We start from the raw sequence: 21,082 nt of genomic DNA, 5'->3' as shown, positions 1-21,082 counted from the left end.
TCTATGCCCAAGTGATGGCAGTTCTCCATGTCCTTTCACCCTTCATCTTTCCACTAAGCATACAAGTTAATCAGGTGACAGAGTTCACGGATATGTATGAAACAGATTTAGCCACACATAATTTGTACTCAGAAAGCATCTTTAGCAGAACACAAAAAGTCTCAATGTATCCATTAAGTTTATATGATAAACTTTAAGAAACTAAAATTTGCAGAGAACACTGAATGTGGAGTTTTGCCTAAACCAAGCTCACGTCTGAATTCCTGAAGAGGAAAATATTGCTGAAGCCTTTTTAGCAAGCTTTACCGGAAAGACTTGCTAATTCTAGATTGCATGCTCTAAAGATCTTTTAATAGAGAATATTTACTTTGCAGTTCTGAAATTATACACAACACTATTTAAATCTCTGTTCAAAGTCCAATTTTTTTTGTCTGGAATTTAAAGGTTTTCTCCAAAATGAGATTTTTTTCTTTAAAAAGTCTGTTTTGCCACAAAAAAAAAAATTGAAAAGTGTTCCAATTCACAACTTGTAAATGGAAGAGCCAACAACCAAATTGTTCTTATAGATTCATACACATAAACATAAAAAATCTGTCATTATATTAAAGACAGACTTGAAAAACCCTATTGACATAAACTATCTGCTTTCTAATTTTTTTTTTTTTTTTTTTTTTTTTTGAGATAGAGTCTTGCACTTTCACCCAGGCTATAGTGCAGTGGTGCAATCTCGGCTCACTGAAATCTCTGCCTCCTGGGTTCAAACAATTCTCCTGCCTCAGCCTCCTGAGTAGCTGGGACTACAGGCATGCGCCACTAGGTCCAGCTAATAATCTTTTTCTATTTTTAGTAGAGACAGGGTTTCACCACACTAGCCCAGATGGTCTTGATCTCCTAACCTTGTGATCAGCCCGCCTCGGCCTCCCGAAGTGCTGGGATTACAAGTGTGAGCCACTGCGCCTGGCCCTGCTTTCTAATTTTTAAAACACATGGTGAATTACACCATAAAAGCACTAATAAATAATGGAAGCTACATATTTAACATTTTCTTATTAAAAGACATGAAGCATGAAGTGGCACCGCACACAAATATATACTTTATATTCAAAATTATCAATCAGTTCAAGGTACCTGTCAATGAAAATAATGGCAAAAAACCTTATGTGCCTGTTAATATGTAATCCAAAATTGCTTTAAAAGTGCTTGGGTATAAATTTACTTAAGATATTTGCTGAATTTGTCTTGCTTATAATATTAAGGATAAAAACACAACAATTTTTACAATGACAGCATATCATAAAATGACAAAATGTTCCTTCTGACAACAAGTCAAAACAGAAGCAACCCTCACTTTTTCCCAATTCTGGTTACCCAAATTTAAGAAAACAAACAGATTTGGAAAATTCTAAATACCTCTGGAATCACTAATAACCAAATGCTTACTACTTGCTACCTGAAACTCAGAACTAAACAGATTCCAATAGCAGGCCTCTCCTTAGCTACCAGAACTTAGTCTAAACTTTCCCTGTTTGCATTCAAGGACCCAAAGGATTCAGATGTCTGGGAATACTTATTTTCTGTTGTTGTTGTTTTGAGACAGGTTCTTGGTCTGCAGCCCAGGCTGGAGTGCAATGGTATGATCATGGTTTATTGCTGCCTTGACCTCATGAATTCAAGCAATCCTCCTGCTTCAGACTCCTGAGTAGCTGTGACACAAGCGTGTCATCATCATGGACAACTAATTTTTTTGTATAGATGAGGTGTCACTATGTTGCCCAGGCTGGTTGCAAACTCCTGGGCTCAAGCAATCCTCCCACCTTGGCCTCCAAAAGTGCTGAGATTACAGGCATGAGCCACTACACCTGGCTTTTTTCCTGTTCTTTGGTCCACAAAAGGGTGGACAAAAATGGAATTTTATATTTTGATTTTTTTCCTTTATGTACATACTACCTGTTTAGTATTTTCCCATGCTATTATATAGTCTTCATAAACATCATTTTATTAGCTGCCTAACATTCCCATAGAAGGGATTTGGTGTAATTTGTATAAATTCTGTGCTATTTCTGCATGTTTATTTGGTCCATTTTCCTCCATAACTTTGATTCAACAAAACTCTTAAAACAGCTTTTATATATTTAAAGCAAACTTTATTCTGTGTTATAAACGCAGCTAAGTATTTTATACTATTTTAAGTGAAATGTTCAATAATAAAATAGACATTAAAAAGTAAAAAGGTTTTCTTTCTTTCTTTTTTTGTTTTGTTTTGAATTGAGACACTTTCACTCTTGTTGCCCAGGCTGGAGCGCAATGGCATGATCTTGGCTCATTGCAACTCCTATCTCCTAGGTTCAAGTGATTCTCCTGCCTTAGCCTCCTGAGTAGCTGAGACTACAGGTGCCCACCACCATGCCCAGCTAATTTTTTTTTAAGATAGGGTCTCTTTCTGTTGCCTAGGCTGGTCTTGAACTCAAGCAATCCCCCTGCCTCGGCTTCCCAAAGTGCTGGGATTACAAGCATGAGTGACCATGCCTGGCTTCTCTCACCTTCATCTTAATCTACCTAAATAGTATCATCCCCTTTTTTTTTGTTTTTGAGACAGAGTCTCGCTCTGTTGCTCAGGCTGGAGTGCAGTGGTGCCATCTTGGCTCGCTGCCACCTCCACCTCCCAGGTTCAAGCAATTCTCCTGCCTCAGCCTCCCGAGTAGCTCGGAGTAGAGGTGCCTGCCACCATGCCTGGATAATTTTTTGTATTTTTAGTAGAGGCAGAGTTTTACCATCTTGGCCAGGCTGGTCTTGAACTCCTGACCTTGTGATCCACCTGCCTCAGCCTCCCAAAGTGCTGGGATTACAAGGGTGAGCCACCACACCCAGCCTAATTTTGTTTTTTTGTTTTGTTTTGTTTGAGACAGAGTCTTGTTCTGTAGCCCAGCTGGAATGCAGTGGTGTGATCCTGGCTCACTGCAACCTCTGCCACCCGGGTTCAAGCAATTTGCCTGCCTCAGCCTCCCAAACAGCTTGGACTACAAGCACACACCACCATGCCCGGCTAATTTTTTGTAAGAATGGCGTTTCGCCATTTTGGCCAGGATGGTCTCCATCTCCTTACCTTGTGATCCACCTGCCTGGGCTTTCCAAAGTGCTGGGATGTTGTATTTTATATTTTTAGTAGAGATGGGGTTTCACAGTGTTGGTCAGGCTCACCTTGAACTCCTGTCCTCAAGTGATCCACCTGACTCAGCCTCCTAAAGTGCTGGGATTATAGGGGTGAGTCACCTTGCCCAGCTCTTTTTTTTTTTTTACAAAGAGATAGAGTCTCACTATGCCTTAGGCTTGAGTGATCTTCCCACCTCAGCCTCTTGAGTAGCTGGGACTACTGGCAAAAAGTTTTAAGTAAGCCAGGAATAATAACAAAATAAAACAAGGATTTTTGCAAATTATAACCAAGTAAACATTCTTTTGATAATTACTTACTCTCATTTCTTAGGATTCAAAATATAAACCTTAGAAATTCAAAATAAAAATCTTTCTTCTAAAGATGTGTATTTTTTTTTTTTTTTTTTGAGATGGAGTCTCGCTCTGTCACCAGGCTGGAGTGCAGTGGCACAATCTTGGCTCACTGCAACTTCCATCTCCCGGGTTCAAGCGATTCTCCTGCCTCAGTCTCCCGAGTAGCTGGGTTACAGACGCGTGCCATCACCTGCAGCTAATTTTTGTATTTTTAGTAGAGACAAGCTTTCACCATGTTGGCCAGGATGGTCTTGATCTCTTGACCTTGTGATCCACCCACCTTAGCCTCCCAAAGTGCTGGGATTACAGGCATGTGCCACAGCGCCTGGCCAAGATTTGTATTTTACTTTTTTAGAGACAGACAGAGACTTGCTCTGTTGCCTAGGTTATAGTGCAGTAGCATGACCATAGCTCACCGCAGCACTGAGCTCCTGGGCTCAAGGGGTCCTCCCACCTCAGCTTTTTGAGTAGCTAGGACTACATACATGTGCCATCACTCCTGCATAATTTTGCTGTTGTTGTTGAGACAGAGTCTTGCTCTGTCACCCAGGCTGGAGTGCAGTGGCGCAATCTCGGCTCACTGCAACCTCCATCTCCTGGGTTCAAGTGATTCTCCTGCCTCAGCCTCCTGAGTAGCTGGGACTACAGACGTGCATTACCACGCCTAGCTAATTTTCTGTATTTTTAGTAGAAACGGGGTTTCTCCATGTTGGTCTCCAACTCCTGACTCAAGTGATCAGCCTGCCTCAGCTTCCTAAAGTGCTGGGATTACAGGCATGAGCCACAGCATTCAGCCCCTCCTGGATAACTTTTTAAAGTTTTTTTTGTAGAGATGGGGTCTCACTATTTTGCCCAAGCTCGTCTCAATCTCCTGGCTTCAAGGGATCCTCCTGCCTGGGCCCATCAAAGTGTTGGATTATAGATGTGAGCCACAGCACCTGGCCTAAAGATTTGCATTTTAGATTATATATTCTTTTAGTTGATTATCAGTGGACACCAATTATTTTGCCCCAGATCCCAGTGCCAATTTCCCATAACAATGAGATTTAGTAATTAGAAGGTAACAAAAAGATGTACTAATCTTTGCTTTATAAATATTGTTTTAAAAGGACAAAGAAATACGACACATTAAATAAATTGCCTCAAAATAATATTAAACTTAATACTGTAGTATCAAAAACTGCTAAAACAGAAGCTCAGCAAAAAACATTAAATGAAATTCTCAGTTTCCTTGAAGGAGCTCTAAGGAATATAACATTTGATGTGTTGACTTTGTGTCTGTTGTAATTAGGAGGTATGATCCTTACAATCCCCAAGTGATGCTGAGGTAGTGGGGCAGGGTGGCAGGGAGCACATATGCATGAATATCTACAAAATGAAATTATGAGCATAAAAACTTGGGACCTATATTTCAACTAAAGGGAGGGCAAAATAAGAATGCTTGAGAAAGGAAAAAGCACAGACATTATTAACAAATCTTTACTACACAAGATGACCTTTACTTAATAAAACCAAGAGAATATGATAACCTCACAATTGTTATAGATTTAAGCAGCTTTTGTGACTTTCAAGTAAAAAGGAATTCATTATATTTTCTTCAGAATTCAGCAGAGGTATAAATCACTTCAAAAGCCAATGTATCTTTTTTTTTTGAGATGGAGTTTCACTCTTGTTGCCCAGGCTGGAATGGCACAATCTTGGCTCACTGCAACCTCTGCCTCCTGGGTTCAAGTGATTCTCCTGCCTCAGCCTCCTGAGTAGCTGGGATTACAGGTACCCATCACCATTCCCAGCTAATTGTTTGTATTTTTAGTAGAGATGGGGTTTAATCATGTTGGTCAGGCTGGTCTTGAACTCCTGACCTGACCTCAAGTGATCCACCCACCTTAGGTTCCCAAAGTGCTGGGATTATAGGCATGAGCAACCGCCACCACGGCTTTCCTTTTTTTTGAGACAGAGTCTTGCTATTGTCACCCCAGGCTGGGGTGCAGTGATGTGATCTCAGCTTCCTGCAACCTCTGCCTCCTGAGTTCAAGCAATTCTCCTACCTCAGCCTCCCAAGTAGCTGGGATTACAGCCGCTTGCCACCATGTCCGGCGAATTTTTATATTTTTGGTAGAGATGGGGTTTCACCATGTTGGCCAGGCTGGTCTCAAACTCCTGACCTCAGGTGATCCACCTGCCTTGGCCTCCAAAAGTGCTAGGATTATAGGCATGAACCACTGTGCCCAGCCAAGCCACTCTATCTTTAAAATATTTTATTTATTTAGTTAGTTATTTATTTTGAGACAGAGTCTTGCTCTATTGCCCAGACAGGAGTACAGTGGTGTGATCTCAGCTCACTGCAATCTCTGCCTACTAGGTTCAAGTGATTCTCCTGCCTCAGCCTCCCATGCAGCTGGGATTATAGGCGTGCGCCACCATGCCTGGGTAATTTTTGTATTTTTAGTAAAAACGGGTTTCACCATGTTGGCCAGGCTGGTCTCATACTCCTGACCTCCAGTAATCCACCTGGCTTGGCCTCCCAAACTGCTGGTATTACAGGCTTGAGCCACCACACCTGGCTTCTTTAAAATATTCTTAATGATAGCCTTGTAAAATTTCCCAAGGCTTTGTAGTTGAGGTTAGATTGTAGGACAATCGAATGCTACTACCTCTCGAGAAAGCTCCTGCTATTCTGAGGGCCATCTTCAGAATGGAACGCCCAAACTAAATAATTATTTTTGTGGTTTCATTTACTCTTAAGAAATTTATTAAGGAATCTGAAAATTAACAAGCTTGAAAGTTTCTCCCCTTTTTATGGTAGCTAATATGAAATGCTCAGCTCTGTGAAGGCAAATCCAACAGAAATATTTTTCTCAAAAGAGAGAAACATAAACAGTATGAAAAGGTTTGCTGCTGTCTGAAGATGGCCTTTTAAGTATTTCTGCTATAACAAACACATTGAAATCCTCATTTTACCTCTCACTTTTCAGTTTTAGCCCCTAACTTCATCAAAATCAATGTGAAAAATACTCTGTACTCACTCTGGCATTCTATGAATTGATGAATAAAAGTGCAGTCCCCGCCACTCTTTGAAAGCAAGTGCTCTAATAAAGAAAGAAACACCTTTAAGGATACAGTTTGTTGCTGTCTTTGAAAACCAACAGCAAAGGTAGGAAAACTGATATGTATAAACATGGGTACTACTAGACTAATAAAGGCTCAATATATTTTGTTACTAAAAGCAGACATATTTTGGAGTCAAATGACTTAAAATTATTATTCATTTTTACACTGAATGGTTAGCTTTTAAAGGTGCAGTTTTTAATCCAAAGAGCTCAAGAAAATCACACAAATATATTGCTTTAAATGGTTCCACTTTAATGCTTCTTCCACTTTTGTCCATTAGAGTTCAAAAAATACCCTTAAATAATTTAATTTTATTTGTCATTATTAAATTAATTTTCAAGTGATTGTTCTATAACACTCCCTCTTCAAAGCTATTCACGGTTAAGAGGCAAAAGGTAAATACTTTAAGAATATCATAATACCATAAAAATTTTAAGAAACTGATGTAATATTTTAAGTTTTACATATTTATTTCACAATCTTCCCTTATGAGTCACCTTAATCTATACCTCATACAGTATTAAAACATTAATTTGTTTATCTCTGCCTGAATAATCAAAATCAGTATCTATCCATTTCAAAATAAGAGCTTGGTAAATGGTCTTGCTCAAGTCAAACAGAATTTATTTTTCATTTAAAAAATTGGATGGAGAAAATAAAAATCTAACACAGTAGTTAAATAAAAGTTTCAGCCCTTTTCTTATAATAATCTTTATTTGTTGTGATGTAAACAGTTACTTCTGAATCTGGATAATGTCCTTCGACATGTATTTATACTTGATCTTAGCCAAAAGGCTGAGAAGTGATCAACATGTATTTATATCTTTCAAAACTACCAAATCGATTTTGGAAGTTAAAGTGTTAAAAACATATTCTGACATGATGACTACCTGGAAAGTGTGAAAGCACCAGAATCTTTCAAAGGGGACATGAGTTGGCACCACTCTCCGTATAAAAGCCTCCTTCCCTTCTCCTCCAGCTCAAGCCATGTTACTCCTCAATCATCTCAACTTTGCATGAGAGGCAGACACCACCTACTCTGATCACACCTCACATCTCGTTACATCCTTTCTGTTAGTTATCTTCTTTAATTCTATACTAAAATCTATCATTATGCTTTATGTAGTTACACGGTGAGCAGAGCCTCCTGTCTATCATCACATCACCATCAGTATAAGACAAAAACATGAGGGAAAAGGGTTGATAAAACTTGTGTTTTGGAGAAATCAATGCATCACATATCTATAATACTATACAGAAATACAATATAGTCTCAAAAAGACAAAAATACTAACTGCAACAGAAATTTGAAATAAATCAGAAATCTAATAAATAAAAATTTGATAACTGGAACTAGGAAAAGCAAAACAGGAGCCCTCAGTAGAATAGTAACTGCTCAATAAAAAGTTGTTTTTCATAATCCTATTTTAGCCATGGTAACACTTTCAAAACTCAAACTATATCATCATATTAGATGAATAAACTCATCTGGAACCAAATTTTAACCAAAGGACTTTAAAAAACATATTTGAAACATAATTCAGAACAACATCAAAGGACTTAAGATGATATTTATTAAAGAGGGACAGCCCAACATTACTTACAAAGCTAATAATCACACTTTCATCTGAACTCTATATTAAAATATTTACTAAACTGGTTTAAATGAAACCCAAGATTAATATAAAAAGATAGAGAACCATTCTACTTAAAATACATTTTATTTATATATATGAGTTTCCTATGGATTTTTATTTATATACCTGTGCTGTCCAATACTATAGCCATTAGCTACTATAGTTACTGAACCCTTCAAATGTGGCTAGTTCTGAGATGTCCTAAATATAAAACAAATGTACAATGATTTAAATGACTTAGTAAGAAAAAAATATTTCAATAATCTATTAATAATTTTAATATATATTAATATTTATATAATATTTTGGATACTGTAGACAAAATATACCATAGAATTTGTTTTATTTGTTTATATATATATTATAGAGATGGGATCTTGCTATGTTGTCTAGGATCAAGTACAGTAGTTATTCACAGATGTGACCATGGTGCGCTACAGCCTCAAATTCCTTGCCTCAAGGGATCCTCCCACCTTAGCCTCCCAAGTAACTAGGACAACAGGCATGTACCACTGCACCCAGCTTTGTATATTTTTAATATATGTGATGGTTAATATTGAGTGTCAACTTGAATGAACTGAAGGATACAAAGCCTTAATCCTGGGTGTGTCTGTGAGGGTGTTGTCAAAGGAGATTTAACATTTGAGCCAGTGGGCTGGGAAAGGCAGACCCACCCTTAATCTGGGTAAAGACGATCTAATTAGCTGCCAGTATGGCTAGAATATAAGCAGGCAGAAAAATGTTAAAAGAGAGACTGGCCTACCTCTCAGCCTACATCTTTCTCCTATGCTGGATGCTTCCTGTCCTCGAATACTAGATGCCAAGTTCTTCAGTTTTGGAACTTTGGCTGGCTTTCCTTGCTCCTCAGCCTGCAGATGGCCTATGTGGGACCTCGTGATTATGTAAGTTAATACTTAATGAACTCCCCTGTAATGAGTTAATACTTAATGAATTCCCCTTTGTGTGTGTGTGTGTGTGTATATATATATATATATATATATACCAATTATGGTGTACACACACACACACACACACACGTATTAAAAACTGAATTCCTGGACTCAAGGGATCCTCCCTCCTCAGCCTCCCAAGTATCTAGGACTACAGATGTGTACCACCATTTTTAAATTGTGTGTAGAGACACAGGCGTCACTATGCTGCCCAGGCTGGTCTCAAACTCATGGCCTCAAGCAGTCTTCCCTTCTGAGCCTCCCAAAGTGCTAGGATTGTAGGTACACGCCACCACACCTCACTAATTTTTTTTTTAAATTTTTTTCTTTTTACGTATGGTGTCTCACCATATTGCCCAGGTTGGTTTCGAGTTTCTGGGCACAAAAATCCTCCCTCACTGGGATTATAGGAACAAGCTACTTTGCCCAGAAGATAATTTTAAATTATGTATGTAGATCTCATTATATTTATTTTTTATTTTTTTGAGACAGGGTCTCACTGTGTCACCTAGGCTGAGTGCGGTGGTGTGACCATGACTCATTGCAGCCTTGACCTCCTGGGCTCAAGTGATTCTCCCAGCTAGCCTCCTGAGGAGCTGGGACTACAGGCGCACACTACTATGCCAGGCTAATTTTTTTTTTTTAATAGAGATGAGGTCTCACTATGTTGCTCAGGCTGGTGTTGAACTCCTAGACAAAAGCAATCCTTCTGCCTTGGTCTCCCAAAGGGCTGGGATTATAGGTGTGAGCCATCACACCCAGCCTTATGTTTATTTCAGACAGCACTGCCCTTTACTCTCTAAGGTATATTCAAATTATGCTTATTAGATTAAGACATACAAAAAATTTATAGTACAAAACCTGGGCTTTTAGTAGCTACATTATATTTAAGTAATTTTAAAAATGTGATTCACTAAAAGTATTATTAATTTTAACATCTTCAGATATTTAAAAATATTCTCACAACTATAGTTGACCCTCTCTCTACTATTTAAATAGTAATTTAGTTAAAATTATATAATACGGGTATGGACACTGGTAATATTGAGATACTTGCTAATTTGTTCATTATTATATTACAAGTGATTCAGAATGGAATTACATGACCTATCTTATTCCAAAGTCCATTTTTAACTAAGTTTTGGTGTATTTCCAGAAATTTATTACTTAGTTTCTTTTAAAATATTCTATTAGTCACTATCATACCACTCAATATATCACTACCAAAAAGCAAGCACACAAATAAGGGAAAAATAATTATATCAAGGAGTTACCTTTAAATATCTGAAATATTTATTCTTAAAATCAAGGAGACTTTTAATAATTATATTAATGCAATATGTAAACAGTCTATTATTATTCTCATCTAAATCAATTGGAACTGCAAAAAAATTGAAGCAATAATTTCACAACTCTAAACAATATAAAGATGGTTCCATGTACATAAAAGGATTCTCTTAACTGAAGGAATGAATAGAAGGTTCTCAGCCTGGGTTAATACTAACATTATTAATAAATATAAAATCAAGAGGGTGATAACCAATTGATTTTTTTTTTTTTTCCTGAGACAGAGTTTCACTCTGTTGCTCAAGTTGGAGTACGGTGGCATCATCTGGGCCCACTGATTGCAACCTCTGCCTCCCAGGTTCTAGCAATTCTCCTTCCTCAGCCTCCTGGGTAGCTGGGATTACAGGTGTGCGCCACCATGCCTGGCTAATTTTTGTGTGTTTTGTAGAGACAGGTTTCAACAAGTTGTCCAGACCTTGGTGGTCTCAAACTCCTGACCTCAAGTGATCCACCCGCCTCAGCCTCGAAAAGTGCTGGGATTATAGGCGTGCGTGAGCCACTGCACCTGGCATAAATTTTTTTTTTTTTTTGAGACACGGTCTTACTCCCATCACTCAGGCAGGGGTGCAGTGACGTGATTTCAGCTCACGGCAGCCTCATCCTCCTGGGCTCAAGTGATCCTCCCATCTCAGCTTCCTGAGTAGCTGGGATTACAGGCTTGTGCCACCATGCATGGCTATTTTTGTATTTCTTGTAGAGACAATGTTTTGCCATGATGCCCAGACTCTTCTGGAACTCCTGAGGTCAAGCAATCTGCTTGATCCCAATGAATATAAACTACACCTTTAAAAAATCTCAAATTGAAATTCCATCAAATTGGAATTTTAAAAAGTCAATGCATTTTACACAACATACATAGAATAGTCAAACACCAATGATTAATGAACATTTTTCTTAAGAGTTTCAAAATTCATTATATATGCAATATGAGGTGTTGACCTTGCAGCTAACATATACACGATTACCTGAGTCTATACTGCCAGTTCTTGATAAAAAACGAACCAAACAAAACAGAACCAAAAAACCCACCTCCTAACTTTATCAGTTTGATTGTTGCCCAAAGACTTATGATATCCCCTGATACATGGAAAAAATATTTCTCTCTCTCTCTCCCTCATTCTTTCAGACAGGGTCTCACTCTGTCACCCAGGCTGGAGTGCAGTGGCACAATTACAGCTCACTGCAGCCTCAACTTCCTGGGCTCAGTTAACCCTCCTACCTCAGCCTCCCAGGTAGTTGGGACTATAAGCACATGGCACAATGCCTGGCTAAGGAAAAAATATTCAAGTTCTGAGTATCAGCTCTGATATCTACTATTAATTTCTGTAGAAAACTGAGATGATAGGCACGCAGATTGGTAAACACAGAAAAGACTTTTATTTCTACTGTACTCCAAGCACCTAGTGCAGGGTCTGGCACACAGTGCTCAATTAATGTTGGATGGAAGGGGAGAGGAGGAGGATGACTAGGGATCTTCAAGACTGAAGGACAATAGAAGTCACTGGGTAAAAAGTACCCCATGTAGTGACAGGAAAACCAATGGCTATATGTTTTTGGCAAGAGAGAACCCATGCTGTCTTGAACAAAGGGTCACAGAAGCAACAACTAATAAAAGATTTTTCTGGTGGCAGAAAAAACTGACTCTGTTCTCTCTGATCAGTGAAACAAATGGATAAAGCAGTTTCTTTCAAAGTGAGATTTGGGTAGGGAAAATTAAAAATTAAAAAAAGTGGAAAATAAAAAGAAAGCAGTTTCTATGACACGTCCAAGGGCTGAATAAGCTGTTAAATAAACTTGAATGTTTTAAATGGGGGTCAAGTATCACTGGAAGCAGAACTTGATGAAACAGAATAGTAGCACAGCTCTTTGAAAACCAGAGTGGGGGAAAAAGAGCTAGGAAAGCTTGATTTTTATTTATTTATTTATTTATTTTTAAGAAGGGGTGTCACCATGTTGGTCAGGCTGGTCTTGAACTCCCGACCTCAGGTGATCCGCCCGCCTTGACCTCCAAAGTGCTTGGATTACAGGCGTGAGCCACCATGCCCAGCCGAAAGCTTGATTTTTAAATGATGGGGTTCAATGATCTGTGAAAGCATGCTTTTCCAAACACTTTAAACCCTGAACAATTTATACTGCTTAACTACTAAAATGATATCATAAAAGAAAAATATTTAAGTTTTTTACACTACCTTTTTCTGTGCTCCCATTTATTTTAGGTAAGAAGTCATCAACTTGTATCCCTAGGATTAAGACAGTATATCATTGCCCGATCAAAGAAAGTATTACTTTAAATGTGGTCTCAAGTGTAACCATGGCTTTCTGTATTTCTAAGATTAAGACTGTAGAGAACACTTTAAGTTTATTTTTACTAGAAGGATTCAATTTGCCATTTTCTATTAATTCTGGGAAAAGGCTATAACTGCTTAGTGGCCTTCCAAAGAACCTTAAAAGAAAAAGGATACTGCTGTTCATACACTTTTCTTATTTAAATATCTCTAAGTAGAACATCTCAGATGCAGAAAGTTCACTCATCTCAAGGAAAACAATGATGCCCACTGGTGGCAATCAAGCATATTTTTAAAGAAAATTTTCTAAAAGAGTACAGATACTTTATACCTAATATGTAAAACACGCCTTAAAATATTCAGTGTGAGACAGTAAACAAGGTCAAAAGTTTAAGGATAAAATTCAGTTTTAAAAAAGAAATTTGGATAACACCTACCTAAGCTGCTGTATTCTTTAAGAGTTTTCTCCTGAAGATGTTCTAACCGTACTGTAAATAAAAGTCCAAAAAAAAAAAGATATTTCACAGATAAAAAGAAAAAATAAAATAAAATAAATTTCTGGATTAGCTAACTTACCTTGTAAAGCTGTTAGCCTTTCATTGGTGAAATCATTATCAGCTTGCAAAGCTTCTATTTTTGCCTGGAGCTCCTGTTCTTTTTCTTCCATTTCATCTATTTTATGTTGTAATTCTTTTTTCTCAGCCTGTCCTTTCTGTTGGATTTCTTCTTGTTTTCCCTCTGCTACCTAGAGAAATAAGAAAATTCAGTTATTTAATAAACCTAACGTTGTTTTAAGAGCCCTAAGCCAGGAATGCCTTTATTCACTTAAACTTCTACGAAAAGTGTTCAATGTTACTGAACATTATCTGTAAACCTCAAATTTCTAAACCAGTAAAGATTATAAAGACAAAGACTTGATGTCAGAAATTACCTGCTTTGGGTTATTCCTCCATAACACCGAGGAGAGAGAAACTTGGGAGGAAGCAAGCAGGCTCAGTACACTTGCTTGCTTGTCCCTACACTCAGAGGTGAAGGGACAATGTGGAAAAAAAAACAATCACACTTTTGAAGAGGGAAGTTAGATTTTTCCCTAAAATTACTATTATTTCCATTTTTAAGTTCTAAAATGTTAACAAATTTCAAACAAAATTGTTTAGCTAAAGAGATAATAGCACAATCATTATTCCAAAAGACCTATGCCTACAGTTTGGATGTTTATCACCCAAGCCTCGTGTTGAAATCTGATCCTCAATGTTGGAGGTGGGGTTTATGAGAGGTGTTTGGGTTATTGGGAGCAGATCCCTCATGGCTTGGTGCTGTCCTCATGGTAATGAGTGAATTTTCACTCTATTAGTCCCATGAGAGCTGGTTGTTCAAAAGAGCCTGGCACTTCTCCCAGACACTGTCTCTTGCTTCCTCTCTCACCATGGATACATGCCAGCTCCACTTTGCCTTCTGCCATGAGTGGAAGCGGCCTGAAGCTTCACCCAGCAGAACTGTGAGCCAAATAAACCTCTTATCTTTATAAATTACCCTGCCTCAGCTATTCCTTTATAGCAACACAAATGGACTATGACAATCTCCTTTTAATAAGACCAACCTTTAAAACTATCATAGGTTACCCAACGGGGGTGTGCTCTGGTCTTCTTAACAAACACATATCTTCTAGGCACTCAATCCATGGTTTGAATTAAATCAAGAAGGATCTTCAGAAAAAGTTATAAGATTTTTTTTTTTTCCCTCAGTTGTAATATTTCAAAGGACCAACCAGACATTACCCTATCATTACCCTATGATCTGATCTATCCTTATCCTAAATGTCTCATAGATAGAGGGAATGGCAGTAAAGCAGAGTTAACAGCATCCCTGAAAGCTAAAAGGGAGCAGATCATTCCCAGATTCTCTCCGGGCTGGTTCTAGTACAGCACTAAATAGGGGGCCCTGCCTTTTTGATGGCCTAAAGATAAACAGTTTTAGGTTTTAAAACATCTGAGTATCATGAGTTTTGCCGATTCTCATCTACTTCCTCTTAAATATTAAAAGATGTCTATTGTGAAGCACTAGCGACATATGCATCCAGAGGAACTATGTCAGCATTTATAGACTTTCGTTTATCTATAATAATGGAGGTTGGGCTAAATGGAATATAGACACCTTATTTTCGCTATGAATTTTAACTGTTAGCTAATTTTCACATCAATAACTATTCAGCAACATCTAAAATCTTAAGCTATCCAGTGTGTTAGGGATTATTAGCTTAACATACTTTCAGGCAGAGTAAATACATACCTTTAATTTATCAGATAAATCTTTAATCTCATTAACTGCTCCATTATACTTATTGGCTAATTCTCTTAATTCTTCCTGAGTCCTTTCATTCATTTCTTTCAGATGGGTACATTCATCTTCAGTATTACTCAGACTTCGCTGCAATTCAAGTTTACAGGTGATTTAATTAGAATAAATGTACATTTGTTTTTTAGAATTCCTCCTCAATTCAATTTTTAAAAAGTATAATTATATGGACTTTTAAAATTTTTAAATTTTAAATCAACATCTGCACTGGACTTTATATAAAACTGAGTTAAATGATGTAAGAATGTCAATTTACTTCAGGTATACACTAAAACAGAAAACATAACTAAGAATTAACAACAACAAAAAAAGAAAAGTGGAGGGAGAGCAGGGGCAGGAAAAGGATGCTTGCTGCCTTTATATAATCACTTTTTTTTGAGATGGAGTTTCGCTCTTGCTGTCCAGGCTATAGTGCAATGGCACGATCTCAGCTCACCACAACCCCCACCTCCCAGGTTCAAACGATTCTCCTGCCTCAGCCTCCTGAGTAGCTGGGATTGATTACAGGCATGCACTAACACGCCTGGCTAATTTTGTATTTTTAGTAGAGTCAGTGTGTCTTCATGTTGGTCAGGCTGGTGTTGAACTCCCAACCTTAGGTGATCCTCCGACCTCAGCCTCCCAAAGTGCTGGGATTACAGGCGTGAGCCGTCACGCCCAGCCTATAATTACGTTTTTGAAAGGTCAATGGGTATGGCTTTTAACAGTGAAACTATTTTAAGCCTATCAATCCTTGAAAGCAAGTTTAATAATATACAGCAACTAATTTAATAAAAAAATTAAAAGACAACTAGCATTTCTTTCTTGAGATATCAAATTAATCACATGACAGTTGACAGTGAATCAGGCACTGTGGGATGGGGTAGCAATACAAACTATACCTGTAATATGGAAAGGTATGTTTACCATTTAGTTTCTGATGAGCATTTTAACTAATTCCAGTAGTACATTATTTCTGTGGTAATTCTGCAGTGGTTCAAAGTGATATATATTATGAATTAGAGTTTTTTCCCCCCAAAGCAATGGAAATTGCATTTTGATTGTTCCTTAAAGACCTAGAAAGGACCTTGGAGATCATTTCCCCTTTGAACTTCCTAAATATAAGACACAGCTTTCCTCTCTTGAGGGTGAATTGAAAAAGAACAAGTAGTGTAGGTGCTTGGCCTTACAGTGACCACCCTCAAATAGAAGCAAAGCAAAACCAAGTGACAGAAAATCAATTCCCTGGCACCTATCATGGTCTGCTGCATGGAGGGTGAATCCTAAGCAGAATGCAAACAATAAGATTCCCTGGTTATGCTTTTATTTCCTCAGCCATTGACTAGGGAGCATAGGTACCAAAATTTACATGGTTATGTGGAGAATTCCTGTCAATGAAAGCAGCATAACTGTTCCTTCCCATCTGACAGACAGAAAATATTTCCTAACTATCTAATAATACCCAAGTTTAAAGTGTCCTGGAATGTTTGAGACTTTTTTAAACACGCGCAATACTATTTAGTATTTTTTTTAATTGAAATACCTCAACTTCTGAAAGTTTTCTAACCACTTCAATTTTCTCCTGAAGAACCCGCCTCAGGGACTCTTTGGCTGTTGTCTCATAGTTATGTTTATCCTCTTGTAATGCTATAAGTTCCTTTCGTAAACTATCTTCTGTTTGATTCTAGAATAAAAGATATTTATAATTATAGACAAGTTATTTTTTAAAAGCATTTAGTGTTGAAAAAAATTAACACATGATGCACTTTAAATTGTATATTAAGGTACCTCCAAACACAAATGATGCTGGCCCTGTATTAACTAAAGATGTATTTAAAAGTTGTATAAGTAAATTATGCCTTCACAAACATATTAATTTCCACTTCCTAGAGAAAAAAAGTTAAAGGCAATTGAGAATCTCTCTAAATATACAAAAATAATTACTCTTATATTTGTCCTATTTTCTATAAGCCACCATATTTATATTTGTGGGCAAAAATAATCAATTACCTTCAAGAGCACCGAGCATTTTAAAACAATGGTTAAAACAAAAGGAATATGAGTACCATGGCGGAAAAGCAGACTTCATGTCTGGGGCAGAAAATGTACAAAATTAGACTGAAACATCTTTTCTGAAATGACAGCAGGAAGCTATCAAAGTTGGCTAAGGTTCTGTCTATCAAAAGGACTCAGGAACCAATCTGAAGGCATTTACATAGACCAAAGATGGGATAATTTGAACATCAACTAGAAAAATAGGCTGGCCGCAGTGGCTCACATCTGTAATCCCAGCACTTTGGGAGGCCAAGATGGGAGGACTGCATGAGCCCAGGAGTTCAAGACCAGCCTGGAAAACACAGCAAGACCCTATCTCTAAAACAAGAAAAACAACGACATCAGATTTAAATACATCAAATATGTTTAAATCTAAGTGGAGGGAGAAAACATTCATGCCCAGTCTTTGGGAAATGAAAAAGAACCAATTCATTATTTTTAAATCTAGTAAAAAAGGGAGAAAATCACTTATCTCGCTTTCTCCATAGAAAACATACCTCTGGGTCACCACATGGTTGATATGGGGAAACTTCTCATTTTATTTAAATTTTTTTATTTCAGTAGCTTTAGGGATAAAAGTGGTTTTTGGTTACATGGGTGAATTATATAGTGGTGATGTCTGAGATTTTAGTATTGAATATACCTATATTCAATAGGTAGTTTTTCATCCCTTACTCCCCTCCTACTTTCCCAACTTCTGAGTCTCCAATGTCCATTATACTACTCTGTATGTCTTTGCATACCTATAGCTTAGCTTCCACTTATAAATGACCACATGTGGTATTTGGCTTTTGATGCCAGTTACTTAGAATAATGGCCATTGTTTTCCTTTTTTCTTTAGAGACAAGGCTGGAGTGCAGTTCTGCAATCATAACTCACTGTAATCACAAACTCCTGGGCTCAAGTGATCCCCCTAAGCCTCCCCAGTAGCTAGGATTATAGGGGTGCAGCACCCTCCTAAGCATCTTTAATTTTTGGTAGAGACTGGGTTTTGCCATGTTGCCCATACTGGTCTCACACTGCCCCCCAGAGTTTTTTCTTTGAGACAGAATCTCAAAGACTGTTGCCCAGGCTGGAGTGCAGTGGTGCAATCTTGGCTCACTGCAACCTCCATTCCCAGGGTTCAAGCGATGCTCCTGTCTCAGCCTCCTGAGTAGCTGGGATTACAGGCACATGCCACCACATCTGGCTAATTTTTGTATTTTTAGTAGAGACAGGGTTTCACCATGTTGGCCAAGCTGGTTTTGAACTCTTGACCTCAAGTGATCCACCTGCCTCTGCCTCCCAAAGTGAGGGGATTATAGGCATGAGCCACTGTGTCTGGAAGGAAACTTCTCTTTATAGAAGTAATCTAGCTAAATAAGTGAAGGAATAATACTATTTTTGTAACCTTGATGAAATAATGAATCTAGGCAGGGGTTGTCAATGATTGATAAAATCTCAAAAAGAAAGACAACTAGACATTACGTTGTCTCTTGGTGGAAGAACACAATACCATCCATAAAGTGCTGTTGACAAAAAAAAAAATTGAACCTAAATCAGATCAAATCACTAGATCGAATTACTAATTTATGGACTGGTGGGGAGAGCTAAAAGAATGTTTAAATAACAATGCAGACTTAGGGAAATTCTAGAGGATAAATCACGCAGTTTTTTCAAGAAATATTAATTGCAATAGAAAAAAGACTTGTACATGACTTGTATATGGGTATTCATTACATAATTATTTCTATTTACATGGATGTCTGCCATTTCTCATGATAAAAGATTTGAAAGAATTGTGGAAATATATAAAATTTTTACCATATACTCAAAATGATAGTTAAAGAAATGATGTTACATAAAAAACTATGCATTTTATTTTATATATTTGAGATTAATACCTACTTTGGAGCATGCCTGTAATTGGTTTCCCATAACTTCTAACCGTGATAAGAGTCTATCTTCATCTATTAAAGCCTATTGAAGAAAAATTAAATGTAAGTAAAACCCGAGTAATCACAAAATAACACGTATATAAAAAAAGGTTGCTACTGAACACAAAAGATATAAAAGCATAAAACTGACCAGCGTCTACTGTAAAATGCTAAATTTTCAACACTTGTTCATTAGTTAGAAATTAACTTTGCTTTCGTTTGCTACAACATTTTAGTTTATTTAACATGTATAAAATATTAAACTATGTTTAAATATTTCTTATATATAAAACAACTGGAATACCTGCCAACTGGTATCTGAAGCCTCTTGGGTGATAGCTAGCAGCCGCTGAAGTGTGGCTAACTTCTGTTCCAACATTTGTTCCCGATGTAAGGCCTCCTAATATTATAAATCACAAAAAAGATTCTGATAAACTCATCATGATTCTTTTGAGAAGTAATCAATATTCAACACATTCTAAAATATTTTCATATTACATCCTACTTGATGTATTTTGAAGTATGTGAAACTTGATAGTACTTTGTAAAATATACAACAGTCCCCACTTATCTCTGGTTTTCCCTTCCACAGCTTCAGTTAGAGCGCAGTACAAGATATTTTGAGAAAGACAGACAGAATGTTGACATTCACATAACTTTTATTCACATAACAGTATGCTGGTATAATTGTTCTATTTTATTATTGGTAATTTCTTACTATGCTTAATTTATAAGCTAAACCTATAGGTATATGTAAATATAGGAAAAAATATAGTAGATATAGCGTTTGGTACTATCTGTGATTTCAGGCATCTATTGGGGGTCATGGAACATATCCCCTGCAGATAGGAAATGACTACTGTATGTTTATGGGCCACATCATTTTAGTCTCATTTGCTGGGCTGAAAGTACTGCTATTAGAGGTTCTCTAACTGCAACTTCCCCCATAACAGAAGACAAGTCATCTGTTATTGTTTTCTTTTTATTCATAATTTGGAAGAGCAAGTTTTAAAAAAACCTACAACAGAAAAAGCTAACAAAATTCAGGCTTGCATTTGACACACACACACACACACTGTGTGTGTATAGACATATACCTATACATAGTCATGTACCACAACACAACATTTCAGTCAACTATAGACTGCATATACACAGTGGTCCCATAAAATTAGAATGAAGCTGAAAAATTCCTATCACTAAATGACATCATAGCCATCCTAGCATTGTAACACAAGGCAGCACTACTCATGTGTTTGAGATGTTCGTATAAACAAACCTACTGTGCTGTCAGTTATATAAAAGTACAGCACATATAATTATATATATAATACTTGATAATAGTAATATATGACTGCTATTAGTTTATGCATGTACTATAGTTTTTATTGTTAATTATAGAGTATATTCCTTCTGCATATTAAAAAGAAAAAAAGGCTAACTGTAGAATACCTTGAGAGAGGTCCTTCAGGAGGTATCCAGAAGAAGATACTATTATCATAGAAGATGACAGCTCCATGTGTCTTACTGCCCCTGAACACCTTTTAGTGGGATAGGATGTGGAGGTGGAAGACAGTGATACTGATGGATCTTGATACTGTGTAGGCCTAGACTAATGTGTGTATTTATGTCTTCATTTGTAACAAAAAAGTTTAAAAAGTAAAAACAAGTTTAAAAATTTTTAATAATAAAAAGCTTTTATAAATTAAAAATAGAAACAAAATACTTCAGAACAGCTGTACCATGTGTTTATTTTAAGCTAAGTGTGAATATAAGAGTCAAAGAGTTTTTAAAACTTAAAAGTTTATAGAGTACAAAGGTTATAGTAAGCTAAGTTTACCTTATTATTGAAGAAAGGAAAACTTTTTTTTTTTCTTTTTCTGAGACAAGAGTGTAGCTCTGTCACCCAGGCTGGAGTGCAGTTGCATGCCAATGGTTCACTG

At 37.1% G+C, this 21,082-nt stretch overlaps 1 protein-coding gene across 49 annotated transcripts in view; it reads right to left on the bottom strand.

The window, feature by feature from the left end:
- Positions 1 to 21,082, bottom strand: part of SLMAP (sarcolemma associated protein) — a 166,195-nt gene that overhangs the window by 48,569 nt on the left and 96,544 nt on the right. For 8 of the 49 annotated variants that reach the window (XM_078351243.1, XM_008981872.5, XM_078351260.1 and 5 more), the window contains exons 7-14: positions 19,444 to 19,539; positions 19,111 to 19,182; positions 16,712 to 16,852; positions 15,124 to 15,261; positions 13,411 to 13,579; positions 13,272 to 13,322; positions 12,739 to 12,789; positions 6,531 to 6,593 (exon numbers count right to left, since the gene is read on the bottom strand). In XM_078351243.1, coding sequence (XP_078207369.1) covers positions 6,531 to 6,593; positions 12,739 to 12,789; positions 13,272 to 13,322; positions 13,411 to 13,579; positions 15,124 to 15,261; positions 16,712 to 16,852; positions 19,111 to 19,182; positions 19,444 to 19,539 — 781 coding nt within the window. The remainder of the gene's footprint in view (positions 1 to 6,530; positions 6,594 to 12,738; positions 12,790 to 13,271; positions 13,323 to 13,410; positions 13,580 to 15,123; positions 15,262 to 16,711; positions 16,853 to 19,110; positions 19,183 to 19,443; positions 19,540 to 21,082) is intronic. The other 41 variants (XM_078351249.1, XM_008981877.5, XM_078351270.1 and 38 more) reach the window with 7 other exon arrangements.

The sequence above is a fragment of the Callithrix jacchus genome, chromosome 15, assembly GCF_049354715.1.
Source record: "Callithrix jacchus isolate 240 chromosome 15, calJac240_pri, whole genome shotgun sequence".
Lineage (NCBI taxonomy): Eukaryota > Metazoa > Chordata > Mammalia > Primates > Cebidae > Callithrix > Callithrix jacchus.
Note: the sequence above shows the minus strand (reverse complement) of the source record. Positions and strands in the feature narration are given on the sequence as shown.